Source organism: Magnolia sinica, chromosome 15 (assembly GCF_029962835.1).
Source record: "Magnolia sinica isolate HGM2019 chromosome 15, MsV1, whole genome shotgun sequence".
Classification (NCBI taxonomy): domain Eukaryota; kingdom Viridiplantae; phylum Streptophyta; class Magnoliopsida; order Magnoliales; family Magnoliaceae; genus Magnolia; species Magnolia sinica.
This window is the reverse complement of record NC_080587.1, coordinates 8,143,077-8,158,820: the sequence shown is the minus strand read 5'-3', so window position 1 is coordinate 8,158,820 and position 15,744 is coordinate 8,143,077. Positions and strand designations below refer to the sequence as shown.

General features: G+C 38.5%; 1 protein-coding gene and 1 long non-coding RNA gene across 2 annotated transcripts; both read right to left on the bottom strand.

Annotated features, from left to right (window-relative positions):
• Window positions 1-2,951: 2,951 nt before the first annotated feature.
• On the bottom strand, window positions 2,952-6,880 carry LOC131227504 (uncharacterized). Its single transcript, XR_009162319.1, has 3 exons — window positions 6,742-6,880; window positions 3,669-3,915; window positions 2,952-3,547 (listed from the first exon to the last, which is right to left on the bottom strand). It is a non-coding gene; the product is annotated as an uncharacterized LOC131227504 (long non-coding RNA).
• A 6,736-nt stretch (window positions 6,881-13,616) lies between these two features.
• LOC131228152 (putative disease resistance protein RGA1) lies at window positions 13,617-15,602 on the bottom strand. The gene has a single exon (XM_058223980.1). It carries the CDS (start codon window positions 15,600-15,602, stop codon window positions 13,617-13,619), a length of 1,986 nt encoding a protein of 661 aa, XP_058079963.1.
• Between the last annotated feature and the right edge of the window lie 142 nt (window positions 15,603-15,744).

Genomic DNA, 15,744 nt, shown 5'->3' with positions numbered 1-15,744 from the left:
ATTATTGATGCATGCTTGGAGTTACCCCTTAGGTGTACATAGGTTTTAGGCAACGAATTTCAATTGGTTGTAAGGTCGGCCATTTTGGTCGTTTCTCCTCGCCACCGATGGTCATGGTATCGGACAACCTTGGAGTTTGGTCTAGCTAACCCTTGTAGGGAGCTTGGTCGGTTGTTCTACTTTCAAATCCAAAGGGAGATTGGGAGCAGGCTGAATATTCATGATGTCAAAAGCCACTCAAAGAAATTTTTGATTGTCCTTTTGAATGTCTCTACTTTTATCTAAATGCCCTTTGTGATCTACCTTATGTGTCCTTGCATCTGAAGGAAGCACATGGCGACATCTCTGAAGCCTAGTTGAGAAGAGAATCATGTGTCCACGTTGATGGGTTTAATGCACTGTCCTTTGTCTTATGGCTGTTCTATAGTGTACGGGATAGAACTATCCTTTTTCAATTTAGGAGGCATCGTGCTCTATTGAAGAATACTAAAGATAGTATACCATGTCCCATCAAGCATGTCAAAAAATATGTTTCTCATAATTCAATCAAATACGAGGCCACATATGTTAACAAAGGCCCGTATTCGATTAAACGTGTGTAGTTAGGTTAGTGCAGGTGTGCCAGAGTCAATCTCCACTTGAGTTTAATTGAACACTAGTGACCCCAACGCTAGGACATACCAATTAAATTTCATGATTTCGTGGAATAAGTCACCTTCTCATCCACAACTTGCTATAGCAATCAGGCAATTTAAAAGGGTAGAGGTTTATCCTTGTGAATGGATTCTTTTTGCCTTACATTAAGGACTTTTCTCTGAATGGTGATAGTAGGGTTTGTATTTTTTAATAGAACAATGATGGATAGAAAAGATTAAAACCAAAGGCTAACAATGCTGATCTTATTAATGTATATTTGAAGCTTAGTACAATCAACAAATGAACAATAAAATCAGAGAAACAAAAGATAAATACCTGCGTTCGCCTGTGTGAATAAAAAATCGAGTTAAGTGGTCAATAGGATATAACTAATGGTTTAATCTTCCAAATAAGGACTCGGTTGATTGGGAATCCAACGACTGGAGATCGTGAATATTTATAACACTCCTAACTGTACTGTAGTGAAGCCACTACACGGTAACAATCTAAACTAACCTAAACATTAGACGTTCTATAGCGTAGTTGGATAGAAGTGGAGGAATCTCAATTAAGATAAGTAACATTGCTCTATGTATGAGAGAATATGTTTGGCATGGGGTCCTGAGTTCTTCATCATGTTCTCCTTATATAGCTCGGGAGGAAGCAAACCCTCATTGGATTTTCTTGTTGATCCAAGATCCTTGGTGATCACGATGCATAGTTGAGACATGCCTAAAGTAAAGGGTAGAGCATTCCATTAAAACAAAAATTACACATTTTAAAGCAATCCAAGATTTAAACATTTTAAGCAGATATGTATACCTATTTTGGACATGGAGAACAGTGTTTTTTTTGTTTTTGACAAGGAAATAAGTAGAAACAAGGTCTGGAAAACCCATCACTCCCATGTCTGTACAGATGTATTATGACATATGAGAGCTGTTTTATTTAGAAATACACCTCATATAAGGTCAGTTTTGAACCAAGAATAGATATCCTAATAAAAACACAAGCTGATAGACATCCACCGTTATCGCGATGTCGGCATGCATATAGTGTGTATTATTATTATTATTATTGGAGAGGGCGTGATATTTCATCAATAAACATTTTACCAAAAACAAAGAAACTTCTCAGCTGTGGCATTTAATAATCGGTGTCAATAAGAGTATGTTTTTAAAACAAGTATTCTCTCTTGGTTCCATACACCATATACATAAGAAACAGGAACACATATTCTAGTAGCTAAACTATGACCTATACAAAATGTATATAAATGCTGCCAGAAGTAAGAAGAAAATAGAACATCAACATGTGTCAGACATGGGTGTCAAATAATGCAGGTTTCTAGAATATAAAAACATATAGATTTTGAAAATAATCAAAATGAAAGGAAACCATGAAAACTACTGAAGTATGGGTAGATAGATGATTGGTAGATACTAAAACTTCAATATGAAAAAAGAAGAAGAAAAGTTTCCCTATAACTAGTCAAGATCTTGAAGGATCCTTTCATAGTGGGGCCCAATAAACAAATGGTTTTGGGTGCAGCTCGACGCTCGCAACATTGTCATAGCAATGTAAGAAGCATTAATTAGATTCAACTTTTTATGTAGAAATAAGCTTTCTTACTTGTTCATAGATGCTTCTATCCTTAGTGTTGGCATTCGCCAGCTATTGTTGCTTTTTATCTTAGGAATTCTATGTGTCCAGTTCCTGCATGATGATATATCAACACTGGAACAACTTGGTGAGTCAGTTAAATATTAGATACATATGAGAGAGGTTACATATGTCATTAAAAAATGCAACTCAAAGGGAAGTTCCTGGCATTAATGCTCCAATTGCAACCAAGCATGGAATATGAGAATAGGAGAAAAAGATGAAGAGAGAATGCAATTGTTACCCAGTGCAACTCAAGAGAGTTTTCTTCAATGTAGAAAGATCTTTATATGGTCATTTTCCATCGTGGGGATGCTGGCTGTCCACAGTCAATCATTGCTTCCCTCTTTTGGCCCATTCCTTTAATATTAGAACAGAGAGATGGATGCCTGATGTAGCTCACAAACATCATGTCATAGTTTTTCCCTATCATCAGCTGCATATACAATGCCCCATAATTCATCAGTCAAATTCAACCAAAACACATTTTGGGAAACTAACCTCATAATAAAGAAAAATACATGAAAAGAATGCCAATTTTTGTCATAGACATCTTAGACGTGAATTAGAAAAGACAAGGAGAAGCATGATTGTACCACGGGTGCTAGTGTGCTTCTTGCACTCAAAACAGGGGAACCTAGTCCTTTTTTTTTTTTTCTTTTTCTTTGGCATAAATATAACAAAGGAGTGATCAACTTCTTGTTGTTTTTTTAGTTTACAGGAAAAATGTTCTCTGCTGAGTTCCATGCATGTTTCCTTTCCTATTTTCTGATGTAAGGCTTGCTCAGCTTGATATAGAAACACCTAGCAAACATGTATCTGTATTATGTTTCATAAACAGCCCATACAATGAATACAATTACACAAACACTGCTATAGGTGCACAAGAAGCAGAGCATGACAGGTGAAGGCACACTATGCTAATGCTCAAGCCCAAAAATCATACTAGTCTACTCAATAGGTGGGCCACACTTGTATGAGAAAAAAATGGACCAATGAAAAAATGACCAATGGTCCATATTCAATGTACATGCACGTCTTATCCGATGAGTCAACCAGCATAATGTTTGTGTTAGGTCTTGATGATAGTGTTCCCTACCAGATGAATGCCCGGGTCTATAACATATACCGTAAGTTGGCAGGCGAGCTACGACCAACCTAGATCCACCACACATGAGCAAGTCCACTTAGAATTCCTTGTATTATCAACTTTTGATATTTTGCAAATGATAACTGACCAAGAAGTTAACTGCATAAACAAGGAAAAAAATATGAAATAATAAAACATTTAACCTTATTTAAGGGAAAAGTTATGGCTCCATCAAAAAATACAACAAAATAGTGTCGACATATCTATGAAAATATCTTACTTGTGAAAGAAAAAGGAATTTTAGGAGCAGACTGAAACCTTTCGCATTGTTCATTTTGCCTTTACTGTTATGAGTGGGAGGAGAGGAAAGCTTCATGGAAGAATGACGCAGCTCACTCACATTTATGGACTGTCATGTAGATCAACACTAGTTCAGGGGTCCCTCCTGATCATCCACTCCTTTCCCCTCCCTTAAGCTGCATGCCCAGTTTATAGCTTGGTTCTTTCTTTAACAAAATTCAAGCTATCTTGCAAAAGAAATAAGAATATATCAGTTGGGATGAGAGACAATTAGATGAATGGGGCAGAGGGCTTGACAAAGGGTAAGATCGTGTTATCATGTTGGAAATATTCATTAGACATGTACCATCATAACCAAAGTCAGATAATGCTAACGACTAGCCCTCCTCTCATAAATTCAAAGTATTATAGTAGATAAGTTAAAAGATAATTCATAATTCATGCAACACTATGGCTAAAAAATGTAACAAGTTGTGAAGAAGAAAGTATAAAGATGTCAGCCAACAATGAAACCTCTGTTAACAATCAACAAAAACTATGCATGTATTTGTGACTAGGTTTTTTTTTTTTTTTTTTCCATTTTAATTGTGCATTAGATATCCACCAACCAGCCACTTAGGAAATCAGACATCAGTTCCATATAGCTTATGGTTTATCACACATCTAAAGTAGGGCATACAGTTTGGATGGTTTGATTTTGAGTCATACATGCATAAGAACCATCACACACATGCTAGAGTATGACCATTTTTCTCACAAAACAAACCCAAGTGACAAATAGCATCTACATTTGGAAGCATAGTTCTAAAACTCACTAACTTGAAAAAAAACTGGGCCTATTGACTTGGCAAGATATTGAACTGGGTCAACAGGAACTCAGTTCTAGAAGTGGCTTGGTTCCAACTCGGAGAAACCCATCGAGTCAATCTACCGACTCAGCTGACTCAACACGACTCACGGTGACTCAAACAGAGTCACTTACTTTGTTAAAAGGTTTATTTATATATGTGTGTGTGTGTGTAGAAGAGCTGGTGAGAATCAGTCACTTGCCCTCCCTTAACCCTCATCCTATTCAGTATCTTACTGTTTGTTTTCCTATTTTATGTTGCTTATATACTATATGTAAATATTTTTTTACTACCAATCTTGATTTTTTATTTTATAATTATTAAATATTGAGTCAAGTTGGGTCCGAGTCCTCATGTCAACCTGAACTGATTTAGCATCAAGTCGAGTCAAGTTTTTGGGATTTTAAACTATATTTTGAACAAGACATCCATTCTGCCATCCAAATGAAAATCCCTTTTGTGGAATCCCCTGAGTTCTTGAAACCTGTTATTTGGCAACGGCCCATTGAACTTAGTATTCCTGTCCCAGCTGTTTGGCATTGTAAAATTTTGAGTATGAACAAGAAAGTAAATGGAGTAATACCCAACCAAACAGTAAAATACAATGGCAGATCAATTCCTTGAACATAAATATAGCACATAAAACCCATTTGATTAATTGTAACTAGCATAACAGTTAATATCTCAGACTTGAATAGCTACTTAATATGTATTCTAAAATAAATACAACAGATGACATGTAGTTGGGCTCCCTGGCACACACACTTAGCAAACCTCTAAATAAGAACTCAGGTAATGCGGACGGGTATTTTGGTTCTATTGATTTACATTGATTGTAGGGAGTAATGATAAGAGGTTAGTTAATCCCTTGCGTACAGCCAAGCACATCTATGTGCAAAGACATGTGCAAATCCAGAGCATGTATTAGACATCCAGGCCTTCCATCATGTGATCCCCACCAATTTAGTGCCCTAGCCCAAAAGCCATGCCAGTCTATACATCAGGATGTTTTAGCCCTCTGTTTGTTTTACATTATGGCCCACCCGAGTGGACCAGATTGATTATTTGGCCAGAAGATAAAATAGCATCCCCCACTTCCTGGAAAGCTTGAATATTACTTATGTGCCATGTTAGCTTGTGTGCTTGCTTGTGGATCCATAGGGCCCCACAAGCATGTTGCCTTCGTCACAAAAATACAAAACAGGATATATTGTATACAGAGGTTCACTATTCCACATGCATGTAGACCCCTCCTCATATTGATGCCATTGCATGTTCCAATATGAAAAATGCATGTGAGATCTGAGCTTACAATCAAATAGATTGTCACAAGGGCACCATATTCTAGGAGCCCAAACTATGTGATTGAATAAATCCTCCTTTATCTCATGCAGGTCCAGGGCTCCTCCTTCCCCTTCCCCTTTTGGTCCAAAAATCCGGGCTTTCACTCAGTTTAGCTAAGGGCATGAAAAATGGATAACTATATAACATGATTCAACACTACCTAATAGTTTTTTTTTTTTTCAATCACAAAAACCAAAAACATCAAAGTAGGTCTAAATGATTTTAAACCTCTATCTGTCATTCCATCCCTTGTTTTGTATACCATGGCCCACATTAGATGATTTAAGACGTGTGGGTCATCCAATGGAGAGCTTGATCTTGTACATGTGCCATATTTGCAAGTGCAATGGCATGTCCACAAGCATAGTTATAAACACGAGTGGGTTATTGAACCTCATGATAGCAAAATCAAGGTTATTGAACCTCATGATAGCAAAATCAATTCAATAATTTACTTGTTTTAAATGCCATGGTGTGTTTTGATTATTTAAAACTTAGTTTTTAACATTCAGTTTAAGCTGTGAAAATGGTTATGTATATATCACATGATTCAATGCTAGAATTTTTATTTTTATTTTTTTAATCACAAAAACCAATAAAATAATCATTTTAAAAAATTCCAATGAATAAAAAAAAAAAATCATTTTTGTCTATGTATTTCAATTTTTAAATATCAATGAAATCCTAGTAGACAATAGAAAAGCAGGAAAGAAACAAAATCCATCAAGACATTGCATAGGAATCCCCAATACAAAGAGAAGATAACAAAATATCTATGGACCCCTTTGCAAGAGTCAACAATACAATTAAACCAACTACTGGGAATAGACACATGAAATTTCCAAGATGCAAGATCACAACCTTAACTCATTCAAAATAGAGTTCGGCTTCAAGCAAGAATGCTCTTTCCAAAGGCCAAGAAAATTTCACATCATTTGTAATAGCCAAGAATTCCCTCCTTCAATAACCACTTTCATCCTTAAACATATCTCTAATCCTGAAAGGCCCTACCAAAAAAATAAAATAAAATCTGTCAGTATTAAGGAACCATCATATAACAATTTAAGAAATCATCCTCAGAACTGATTACCCACAAGCAAATTACCACAACTTATGGTGTTGTATCTTGTTGACATAGTACATTCCAGCTGTGTATAATTGACACCAGTACTATGAAAATGGTAGGCATAACCATGAAGATTACCTGGCATAGAAATCAGGGTGGTCTACTCATTAGATGGGCCACAGCATTGGAATGCACACCTAGTGATCTGATCAGCCTGATTTTTGAGAAGGAAGGCCTATAGTTTTTCATAGTATTAATATCCTACACAATGGCAGTAAAGATGTTGTAGTACAAGAACTAGTCCCGTTATTGCTGGTAGGTGATCGATTCTCAATCATCTTCCCCACACTATTCAATACGATGCTTGTGTCAGAGAACGCAACAAGCATTCAAACATGTCTAAGAAACACATCAGCAAAAAGAAAGATCAGGTTAAAAATAAAGAAAAAAAAAAGTAGAAAATTTGATTATTAATCCAGTGACAGTTTAGCACCAAATGAGATTTGCTATCAAGGCTTGCCCATTGTTCACTCCCCAAGTATAGGGTTGTGATGTAGTAATAAACTCGGTTAAGACCGAGGTCGAATCCACAGGGACTGAAACTTATACGTGATCTGGAACTCACTAGATCTAGAACTAGCAAAAGATGTAATCTCAATCAAATAGAATTTAAGGAATAATTTGTGGAATAATTATCTACTAACTTAAGGAATTCAAAGGAAGGAAACTAGGGATTCAGAGGATCCACTTGTAGGGATCAGGGAGATCTTATGCCTGCATCAAGATTTATTGAATTTAAACTGAACTGACTTGATCTGGTTTTCAACAGATGAAAGGTATAAGAATTAGAATGGATTCCATCATCTAACCATGCCCAGGAGACAAAGCAAACAACAGGATTAAACTAATTATCAATCAATCAACAATGCATGAAGGTTAGGAAGGGTACCGTCATCCGACCATGCCCATGAGACGATGGTGAACAATAGGGCTTCCTGACATCATGAACATAAAAGGAGAAAGAAATACTCAAAGCCATTGCAAACCCATTGTAATTTCAGTCACAACAGACCATTAAAGACTAAGAAAAATATTCCTTTAATAATCAACTAAAATCACATTCAGTTTATGAATTTTAAATTACAGGCACAAAATATAATCTCCCATCTCGCTACAGGCTTCACCTCTTAGCCCTAGCTAAGAGGTTTAGCCACACATGAATGGGCTGAACAAATCAAATAAAAAGAGAAAGAAAAGAACAAGAAGGAAAGAAAACAAAACCAGCCAAGCTCCTGGCAAACTCCACTGGTCCCAAACCTCCCTTCACGTTTCAGCCACTGTTGCTCACGTCCTCTCCTGCGTGCTCCACGGCTCCTTCCCTCCCTCCAAAAGCTCCCCTTCCATTGTCTCTTATAGCCAGCCTCAGTCGGCTGAGTGTTGGTTCGAGATTACGCACTCCCCTGCGTAAGATTTGTTTACGTAAAGAGACTTCCGCAGCAGTAGTTCTGCGAAACCTTAGGTTGCGATTGATCCGATTTTAGTCGGATATCATGGGATTTTCCACCATCAAGACCTTTCAGATTGTTGGCCATTTGATGTCTGGTGGCCCACCAGACAAATTATTCTTAAACTGTTGATTGGACGGTCCTGTTTGATTGGACGATTTGCGAAAGTGCCTCCCAGGTGTTGCGGCTGTCTTGCGGGAGAAATCAGCAGACTCCAAATTTTCTACTTGCTTCCCTTCCAAAAGGACAACGTCCTCTGGGAGATTTGTGGCAGACCTACATGATGAACGGCTCAAATCAGCCGTCCGATCGCCCCCACGAGCGCACAGCTCGCCGTGAAAACCGGACAACGTCCGGTTGCGAAACAGAGTGCGTTACGCACTTACACTGTCTGATGGTGGGGCCCACATAGCTTCTGTTTTGGGAAATCCACACTCGTCCACTGTGTTCTTCTCAAAAAACCAGGCAGGAATCACTATTTTTGGATCCAAATCGGTGTGGTCCATGGATGCTTTCATTCAGTCGTCCGTCCTGCATTTAAACCGAGACCTACGCATATATACGTGCATGGATTTGGAAAAACTCCTCTTGTACGGTCGGTTCAATCTTCTGGAGTGACTGGACGGTCCGGATTGACCATGTGATCAAAGGTAGTGGCCCACTAGATGTCAACCGCAACTCTCTATTCGCGTTCTCAGTGGCAGAAAAATCGAAATTTGATTCCTGTGTTGCCATGCACGTTTAGTGCAAAAAGTGTACTATGTACACTGTATGATGATTATGAGAAATCCACACCATCCATCTTGTTCCCCATTTCATTTGAGCCGTGGGGGCCGAAGTTAAAGCGTATCTGGACAGCGGGTGGGCCCCAAATCAGGGTTTTATGGGCTGATTTGTTAGTTCAGCCACTTTCACGAGGATCCAATGGCTAAAATTTGACGTGTACGGTTAGTTTTTGGTCCTCGAGCCATGTATAAAGTTTCGAGCCAAACAGATCATGGAAACCCAGTGATCTTGCATTCTGGCTGACTTTCAAGCCGCTTGAGCTTCAGTTTCTCAATTTTCGCGGATCCCTGGCGTGTAATTCCGTTGATCTTGGTCCCCTGGAGTCCGTCCCTTGCCTTGGTGCATTCTGAACGTTAAATCCGTACTTTTAGCATCCCGATCCAGTCTCAGCTCAAAATTCCACCTTGCAACACAAACATGATTAAAATGGGCTATTCAACGGTACCATGTTTATAAATCCAGGCAATAACTGGGTCTGATATGCAATATTCGACCCTCAACACCCATTCACCCCATGATGTGATGATCCAAACCATACATCTAGAAGGTCCCATAATATATGTCCGCCCCTATGAGATAAATCTAACTGATCTGACATCTTCAAGTTCAAATAACATGTAGACCATTGTTTCAAGCTGCTTTTAGATAAGTAAGACTTTCTATGTATGTACCATCTTCAGTTGGAACTTCTGGATGAACAATTTGAATCATCACATGGTGGATCAGAAGGAGAGAGAGCCCTGTTAGCAAACCTAAAATTATGTAAAGATGACGTTCCATTGCGAATATGTACTTCCAAAACTCAGTGTCATCCACACACCAGTTGCGCCACTTTTGTAACAAAAAATTGGAAAGTTTGCAAAGAAAATAACTATTAATTCACATTCCACATATGCTTGTCACCTACCTAATAAGCAGACCGGCCTGATTTTTGGTTCAACAACCAGCTTTTTTGCTCAGTCTCACACAAGTGTACCACATTGGCATGTTTACTGCTAGGCTCCTTATTCATTTGTAGGAGTTCCATTCCCATTCCACAATGAAATGATGGTGTTTAAATGATCTGTTTGCCAAACGCATCAGTTAACCACAAAAGGCAATCCAGGAACCATACGTTGCATCTACCAAAAAAATTCAGGTAGTTGACAATGCTAAGACAGAATTTGCATAATGGACAAATAGTTCCATGGAATTTACTTCATTATAAGGTATGTACAATCATGGTAAGTGCATTATTTGATAATAACATCCTTCATTGTATGATTTTTGACCATGTAATTCTTGTCATTCCAACAATCTGATCATTGCAATGTCCATAAAAGGATGATTGGCCTGCCTGTTTGGATTGGTGGAATCCAAAAAATAACTGTGGAAAAGAAAGAGTTTTCTGCTAATGTGATGTTTTCCGTCTGTTGCGCCAATAAAGTTACATGTGAGAAGCTATTTTCTTCTCTACAGTTTTCCTAGAAAAGAGTGTTTTCATTTTCTTCCAAAGACCTTGATTATCCACATTTCCACACTTTTTGAGAGGCAAATATCACTTTTTGATCAGTGATCATTCCACATTTCCATTAGGTGGCGTCCGGATCGTAAGTTACTTAAGATAAGCTACTTATGCATCAAGTAGCTTATCTTAGTTTCTACTAATTAAGCAGATAAGCATGTTTGGTTAATAACATATTCATCATCTTCTCCTTTCTTTCATCTCTCCTGATGCGTCTCTTTAGTAACTATGAAAAGTAGAAAAGGTAAAAAAGTTAACCGAAGTGATGTGATTTTAAATGAAAAAAAGTTACTTATCTAATTATAAACCAAACTTATCTGAAATAAGTTAATTAACTACTGTTGTAAGTGGAAAAAGTAACTTATTTGGTGGTATCCAAATGGGCCATTAAAATCATGGAAAGTAACATAGACAACCTTTTTAGGATTCTTTTCCATGGATTTCCTCATCCATTATTTTCCTCAGATGTGGAATTTTCCTTTCAATTCTACTCTTTAGACTCCATCAATTCAAACAAGCCTAAAATATTGTTAGATTAAATAATGTAACATAAATACTATAAACAGCATGATCTTTCACATTAAAAATTTTATTTCTATCAGAGCTAGGCCTTAGTGACTTAATTTCACTCCAACATATATTTAAAATTAATGATCTTAAAGTTAATTACCTTAGATTTGAACAGATCATTTGCAGTGTAACTTCAACCATGCAAGCATTCAAGGTAGCACTAGCCTTAGATTATCATGAGCTCCTGAATTGTCTCCGTTGTTTGATGCCCATGTGTGGCTCCATCTCACTCCTGAAGAAGTACAAATAATTAAAACGATAATACATCTACCGAGAGTAAGTTAAGCATTTTTAGTAGACAGTGTCTTGACTAAAGGAAAGCACGTAAGATTGCCTTTTGGTCAGCTGAAATGACTGAAGTGACCTCTATTTTTTTGGGAGTTTTAACGCAAAAATCTTGAGGAATCTATATTTTACCAAATAGAGCCTCTGCAATTAAAAATTATGAGGTGATGCATTTTGAGGGATGAAATTACAAAAATACTCTCATTTTTTCTTTAGTAAGTAGTGAAACTCAATACTTGTAGGCCCACGTAGTATATGAGTAACATCCAAACCATCCAACATATGCACCACACCATGGTGATAACATGACCAAAATATCAGGTCAATCATATTAGCCAATGGGCTACGCTTAAATTGAGAATTTTGAATGCTGTACATTATTTTTTTTATGGATTAGCCCACCTTATGGTTAAATTTTTGATATTTTTACTCAGTATAATAATAATATTAGTGTGCAAATGTTCGAGGGTTGGATGTGAGACACATACCACATGGACCCCACAACTTTTGATTCTCCACTTTGTTGTAAAGAAAAACAAAGGTGAGCAATATTGTAATTTCTCCTCTTAAAAAGCATTTCCCAATAATAAACATAAGCTTGATCCAAAGCTTTCGGGGCCTCTAAGCAGGTTTTTAATTGTGGGTGCTTAAAGACCACTATTTCCTTGGTCCACCTGAGATTTGGACGTGACTTAACTTTTGAATCATGCTATAAAATGATATGGGAAATAAATCCATAGAGCACTGACCAATAGCCCCTTGCTACCAACAACTTTCAACAATAAACACCTCATAAATATGGTATTTACATTTAAGTAATTGAGATAAATCATTAAGGATGGGCATTTTTGTCATTTAATGAAAAACATGACATAAGGTGCACCTTGACAATTACCTTGATCAGTGAGGTAGTTTAATGCGAAGATAATTTTAGAAAAGTACTGAGATGTAAATATAGTCTTAATATTGTAGTATTTTATAAAATTCCCAATCATATTATTAGCAAGGAGCTTTCCAGTAAAAATCCCTAACTAATAAAGCAAAGATAAATTTTGAGTGAGAAGTGGTGCTTACAATCCTAAATGGGGGCAGCCTCGCCAATCTGAATATGTGGGATGTGTGATATGTAGTGCCAATCCTCACCTTTCTCCATCTCGCATCGCTTCTGTAGCTGGGGACATCCTTGGATTGTTAGACTTTGGAGATTTGTTAGGAGCTGCAACCCTGATGGCAAACACTCCAATTGATGACATTTGTAAATTTCCAAATATCGAAGTGAGGAGAGGTTTCCTATCCACTCCGGCAGAGCCGTTAGACATGACCAACCCCAGATTCGTAGGTGTTGGAGGTTTGTTAGGAGTTGTAACCCGGATGGCAAACACGTCAATTTATCACAACCATGAATCGCCAAATCTCGAAGCGAGGACAGGTTTCCTATCCACTCCGGCGGAGTCATTCCATCGATGTGTAGCTCTTTCAGTGTTGTGACATGTCGTAGCCCTTCCGGAAAACATGTCAACTTCTGACAGCTCTTGATGGTGAGGTGTTGAAGGGAAGTAAGGTGTTGCGTAACCTCTGGTAAACATGTCAACTTCTGACAGTTCATGATGGTGAGTTGTCGAAGGGAAGTAAGGTGTTGCAGTCCCCCTATCAAACTCGTTAAGCTTTGACACTCATTGATGTATAGTTCTCGAAGAGAGCTCAAGCCTTGTAGTCTCAAGGACGTTAGACCATTGCACCAATCAATTGACAGCCTACGGAGAGAGGTGAGGTTTTGTAACTCCTCTGGCAAACACTCCAATTGAGGACATTTGTAAAGTTCCAAAGATCGAAGCGAGGAGAGGTTTCCTATCCACTCCGGCAGAGCCGTTAGACTTGGACAGTAACAAATTGATAGATCTTCCAGTGTTGTGACATGTCGTAGCCCTTCTGGCAAACATGTCAACTTCTGACAGCTAAAGATGGTGAGTTGTCGAAGGGAAGTAAGGTGTTGCATACCCTCTGGTAAATATTCCAGCTCCTAACAATCAATAATTTTCAAGGAATGCAAGGCAGTGAGGTGTTGCAGTCCCCCTGTCAAACTCGTTAAACTTTGACACCCCTCGATGGATAGAGATTGAAGAGAGCTCAAGCCTTGTAGTCTCAAGGACGTTAGACCATTGCACCCATCAATCCGCAGAGAACGGAGAGAGGCGAGGTTTTGTAACTCCTCTGGCAAAGATACCAACATACTGCAGCCCCAAATAGACAGAGACTCTAGAGCAGCAAGGTTTGCCACTGAACCTAACAACATCTCATTACCATCCGTCAATTCCAATTCTTTTAGAGATGGCAGGCATGGAAGTGTTGTTAACTTTGGACATCCCCGGATAAATAATTGGTTAAGGCAGGGGAGTACTCTTCCATTGGATCCTGACCACTCCTCTAAATTAGGCATATCTTGGATGGCGAGTTCTTTCAGTGATGGGAATGACTCTGTGACATCATTGCCGCCATAGAAATGGTTGCCAATAGATTTCACGGCATCCATTCCTTGTATCACAAGAACCTTCAGGAATGGTAAGTGGCCGAGCGGGGGGAGTTGTTCGCATCTTCTGCAATTAATCACTGAAACTTCAATCAGATTTGGAAGTGATGAAGAACACATCCAACGCGGAAATCTGACACCCATGTACTCTTCCACAGTCAACCTTTTGAGATTTTGATGTGGTCGGAGACCTTCAAGGGTTTGCTCGACATTTCCTTCCAACTGAAGATTAATATCCGGACCCCATGAAAAGTGTAACTTATGAAGGTTCGGCTTATCCTTCAAGTTTGCTTCCTGGGCATCTGCTGCACACATCACATTCTGGAGGTTTCGAATAGTCAATTCTCCTCCAAGGTTTAGACCTTGCAACTCTCTTATACCACATCCACTATCCTTACCAACTATGAATATTGGCAAGGTCTGAAGGAACTTTAGTTCTCCCATATTAGCTGGCATATGGGTCAATTGATGACAGAAATCAATTTCAAGATGTCTTAGGCTAGTCATTTTGCTCATGTTCCTGGGTAACTCTTTGAGAAAATCACAATATGAGAGTCTCAAGGTTTGCAAATGGTAAAGGGTGCAAATGGATTCAGGAAGGGCTTGTATTCCTATACACAGCTCGAGGTATCTCAAGTGCTTCAAACTGCTGATTGAATCCAACAACTCCGTGGTGACATTCACATTGTTTAAATCTAGCACGCGTAAGAACATAAAATGTACCAAAACATTATGAGGAATGCTGAAATGCAGACTACTAAGCACAAGCAGCGTTCGCAAATGGTTTGCTCTCCTTGAGGGCTCTGGGTCTATTAGGACACATATATTATACCCGCACTCCAACAACAAACGACGAGATCTGTTAGGGATACTCAGTACCACATTCTTTTCCTTCTCAATCGAGCATTCATTCCCAGCAACAGAGCATGCAAGATCATGCATGAGGTCATGCATCTTGCACATTACTATATTCCCATCTTTATTTTTCCGAACATCTTGAAAGAAGGACCGCCATAATAGATTATTGAAATACTCTCCACCGACGTCTTCTATTTGTTGACTTCTGCCCGATGATTTAATAAAATCTTCTGCCATCCATAGTCGGATCAGCTTCTCCTTCTCGATTATATGATCTTTTGGAAATATTGAGCAGTATGCAAAGCATTGCTTCAAATGTGGTGGAAGATGATAATAACTCAACCTCAGAGCAGGTAAAATGTGATTATCTTCTTCGGGTAGATTCCAAATGTCACTTTCTTTGACAAACAACCACTCTCTTTCCTCTGTTTTGAAGTGCATCAAGCTTCCGAGCGCCTTCGCCGCCAAAGGGACGCCCCCACACTTCTTCACAATTTCTTTTCCAAGCATTATAAGGTTTGGATGTTCTTGTCTTCCATGCTCAAACGCCCGCTGCTTGAACAGAGACCAACAATCATCGTCTGATAATCTTGCCAAATGCTGTGGAGGGAGAGTGCCCATGATTAAAGCAACTTTTTCACTACGGGTAGTTATTATGATTTTACTACCCGCTGCACCTCCTCTTAGAAATTGTTTCAACCGATCCCAGTTCACAGGATTTTCTTCCCAGACATCATCCAACACAAGTAAAAACTTCTTCTCC